Source organism: Ostrinia nubilalis, chromosome 22 (genome assembly GCF_963855985.1).
Source record: "Ostrinia nubilalis chromosome 22, ilOstNubi1.1, whole genome shotgun sequence".
Taxonomy (NCBI): Eukaryota; Metazoa; Arthropoda; class Insecta; order Lepidoptera; family Crambidae; genus Ostrinia; species Ostrinia nubilalis.
The window spans coordinates 6,004,913-6,009,339 of record NC_087109.1 but is presented as its reverse complement, the minus strand read 5'-3'; the positions used below and the strand labels follow the sequence as shown (position 1 = coordinate 6,009,339).

At 36.8% G+C, this 4,427-nt stretch overlaps 1 protein-coding gene across 1 annotated transcript; it reads right to left on the bottom strand.

Moving 5' to 3' along the window:
- Positions 1–291: 291 nt before the first annotated feature.
- On the bottom strand, positions 292–2,335 carry LOC135083039 (uncharacterized). Its single transcript, XM_063977803.1, has 3 exons — positions 1,975–2,335; positions 1,505–1,747; positions 292–579 (listed from the first exon to the last, which is right to left on the bottom strand). Exons 1-3 carry the CDS (start codon positions 2,080–2,082, stop codon positions 292–294), a joined length of 639 nt encoding a protein of 212 aa, XP_063833873.1. The 5' UTR covers positions 2,083–2,335.
- Positions 2,336–4,427: the final 2,092 nt, after the last annotated feature.

Here is a 4,427-nt window from a genome sequence, read left to right as displayed (position 1 = left end):
GGGATTGATAAACTACTTCTTGTGTGTATGAGGCATTAGGGAGTTCAGTAAGTGGAAAAGGGGATGGAGTTTGCGCAGGTGGAATAGGTGATGGGCTTTGTATAGGAGAAGTAATATAATGATTTGAAGACGATGAGGGGCGATTGATCCAAGATGACGACGGTGATGGACAAGAATAGCTGGTGGCTGAAGAAGACGGACGTTTACTTATAATGATTTGAGAAGGTGAAGACACGTACTGAGGACTACAATTGCGACGGCGTTTTAATAGTAATCCATCAATTTCGTACATTATTTCTTGTCTCTCATTGTCTGAATATTTTCTGAGTTTGCTAGCAAGAAGCCTCCCATACAAGTCGCAGTCGTCCTCTTTTTATTTTGTTGGTCTTTATTGAGAATAGCCTGGTTTAACGTATTAAAAGCCTTTGACATTTCCTTATCTGCTTTTTCTAACTCAGGTGGCTTAACTGAACGTCTCCTCTGTACAGGTATCTTTATATTCATGTCCTTTGGTTCTGTGTTGTTTCTAGCATCACTTGGATTTTCCGTTTCTTCTTCTGTCTGTTCTCCAATGACTGCCTGAAAAAAATATATTTATTTTTTCAGATTCCCACAAGTCCTGAAGAATGGCTGACCAAAACGGAAGGATTCAGCTTTCCACATTGTCTTGGCGCGATAGATGGGAAGCATATTACCATATTAGCACCAGCTCATACCGGATCTGAATACTTTAATTACAAAGGAAGTTTCAGCATCGTTTTATTAGCCCTAGTAGATAGTGATTACCGTTTTTTGTTTGCTGACATAGGAAGCCAAGGGAGAATTAGTGATGGAGGTGTTTTAAATCAAAGCAATTTGTGGAAAAAAATATGTGATGGGACCCTTAATTTACCACCTAGTTGCCCACTTCCTGGAAGTAATACTAATATGCCTTATGTTTTTCTGGGTGATGGCGCTTTTGCTCTTAGTACTCATATTATGAAGCCCTTTCCTGGACATCATCAGTTGGGTACCCCAGAAAGAATGTTCAATCAACAACTATCACGTTCTCGTGCGGTCGTAGAGAATACTTTCGGGATATTATCGTCAGTTTTTAGAGTATTTAAAAGACCTATTCCATTAGATGTCGTTAAAACTTCTATTATAACCCACAGCTGTTTATTACTACACAATTTTTTAAGAAAGAGCAAATCATCTCGCAATATTTATACTCCACCAGGCAGTACTGACAGCTATGATAGGAATGGTGAATTAATCCATGTAGGTATGAGAGTAAACCATGAAGAAAATCTATTACCATTACAATCTGTACCTCGTCGGGCTCCTATTAATGCTACGCAAATAAGATCAAATTTTATGAATTACATCCATCAAAGAAGACTATGCAATGGTAGGGCCTATGATGCATAATTTAATTAGTTTATAATTTGTGGAAATCAAAATGAGTAAATACTTAGTTACTTATTAATAAAAAATTTTGAAACTAATTAATTGTTTTACTTACCCTTTGCTCATCTGTTGAAATTACACTTTTAGCAGTGTATTTGCCTTTTAAAAATGCCTCCATGGCATCATAAAAAATCCAAATTGGCTTGTAAATTTCATCTTCTCCCATACCAGATCGGATCGAATCTTGTTTTTTCTTGAAATGCATCCGAAATGCGGACATCAATGTCTCTTTCTTTTTTTTAAGTTCCGAAACAGGAATTTGCAGGGAGTCTGCAATGCGATTCCATGCATCATTCACCTGAAAACACCACAATACTACATTTATTATTTTCAGATGAGGCTCTTTTATCGCCTATTTTCATCAGGGATAATGTAGGATTCTAATGCTAAAAGAATTTTTCAAATTGGTACATTAGTTTCGGAGCCTATTCAATTCCAACAAACAATAATTTAAGTCCTTCCTAATATTAGTATAGAAGTATAGATAGCATAATTTCTATCAAAATAAAATTAGTATAAACATACCTTGTTTTTCTCCTTGTGCAGTGCATTATTTGAGTCCCAAATTGCGGGCTCAGATTGATATAAATCAATAAACTTGAAAGTTTCTTCATTGCTCCACGCTGTTGACATTTTGGACGATCGCACGCCACGCCAATAGCACGCAACACAAAAGTGTACTATCCCGGTCAGCGGCCGGTGACGAACTAAACAATGGCCGATTGTGTAAACACCACAGGCCACGCTACGCCACGATTCCTTTGAAGTGTGCCCAAAAAACCGACAACTCCCCGATTGCGCGCCACGATGGACAATTGTCCGCCATCATATACCATTACCCCCTGTACACAATGGCGATGGCCTGTAGTGGGCACGCATGGGCCATTGTGTACTGGGGCCTTTACAATTTTAAATGCTTCACTGTTACTCGTGCGTTTTATCATTATACCTTCAGTAGTGGGAATGAAGGCATGATATTTTTTTGTGCCTGGTATTGTCGCTGCCGATTCAAATCTGCTCTTTAAAAACAATCTGTTTTGTTTAATGTCCTCTTTTGGAGCATATAAAACGTGCGTTTGGGACATTGATGTTTTCGCCCATTGGTACAAACGCTCGGGTGTAGTGATCGCTTTGTCTGACGCCGACTGTAGACTAGCTCGAGTTGCCAAACGTTTCAAGTTGCCCCCAAGTCCATCACATGGCCCTTTGCCATGAGAAGTGGCATGAAAATGAATAGGTGCCATTAGTTCTCAGCTCTTCTACATTCCTCACATGCTCTGCTAGCACCATTTTTTTTCCTTTTAGCTGAGTTTGGGGTTGGAAACTTATTGTGTGTTTTACACACTCAAAACCAGTTTTTATAATGACGTCCATTTCTCCATAAACAGTTTTTATCAAATTCCATTCAACGTAAAGCTACAGATACACATGCTCGAAAGTAGCACACTACTAAGCATGCTTGACAGCATGCTAATATTGAGTATGCTATCGTACTGGGTACACATTAGGGTGTCCCTTATTTTTCAAAGTTTTAAATTTGTAACGCATAGGTCTTAGTTTTGTTTGTTTGCCTCTAAAACACTCGGAAATAAATTTTTACCTTATTTGGAGTACGATAACCCGTGCCGACTTGCATCGAAACATGTTGCGCGGCAGTAGCGGTGCGTATTCGCGGTATTTGTCATTTGTTCTCAATTAATCTCGTGATAAACACCTATTGTTTGACATTTAGAAGATGGCTGTGGAATTAAGAAGCAATAAAAAAAGTATTTTCTTAGTCGGGGACGTAAATTTATCAAATAATAGGCACAAATTTACCGTTAATCGTCAAGTTTTTGCAGTAGTTTTTAACATATTTTGCGAAGTTAATTAAATGTTATTGAAACCTCTAATCTTATCATTCGGGAGTGTATTATATTTTGGGAAAAGCTATAAATCCTACCAGAGCCTAACTGTGTAAAAAAAACTTGTGTATCTTCACCATGCTTGGAGGGAGTTGCAAGAAAAAATATTTAAAAAAATCAAGATTTATGAGCGCCGCGGTTAGGAGGATTTAAAAACAAATAAAATATTTTAACATAAACAAATAAAACCAAGGCGTCCAGAGTGTTAAGGTGTAGACAAAAAGTTAGTTAAGAAAATAGAAAGTGCAAGACAAAGAAAATTAAATAAATAAATAAATAAAAAATAGAGCAAATAAGTTTCGGAGGTTTATCGTCATCTCTTACTACGCAAGATTCTATACAAACGCAAGGACATCACGACCAGCTTACCAGCTCTGAGGAAAGCCTTAAGGAACTCTTGACATCCACTTTCCAAAAGGTATATGAGAGTGTTGACAAATTGATTTCCAAAGCAGCCCTGAGCAAGTTTAGTCAACATCTTTGGTACTTCATATCAGAAGAAATTGCCGTTTTATCACTCTTTGATGATGAAGGTCATGAACAAAGACCGTCAATATTGTAGTAAAAGTACAAAGAGAGAGTATGTATGATTCTGGGAAGAGATACAATTCATCTGAAGAAGGTATGATTATTTCTATGGTAAATAGGACTTTGTACTAATTTTTTATCCTGTTTTTAATGAATTGATAATAATACTGCCTTATTTATTATTGCTGGAAAACCATTGAGTGGTTTTGTGTCTGTCAAGAGTATAAATTTATTTTCTCGATTGAAAATTGATAATAATTTCCCCCTGAGACACATTTCTATATGAGATAAAGATGTTGCCTATTTAAAGGCAAAAAAGTGCTTCTTTAAGGGTAGTTAATGATACAGCTGAAAGAGCTATAAAGCTTATGCAAGATTTTCATGGTTTGATCACTGCAAAGGAAGAGCAAAAGCTTTTTTTGTTACGCACAGTGTAGCAAAAATCAGGCCAATATTCAGGAGCATGGAAATCTGTATCCAGAATGTAAAAAAGGGTCCCTCAAAAGTAAAATATATTGTCTAATCTGTAATGTTATCTTCTTTTTA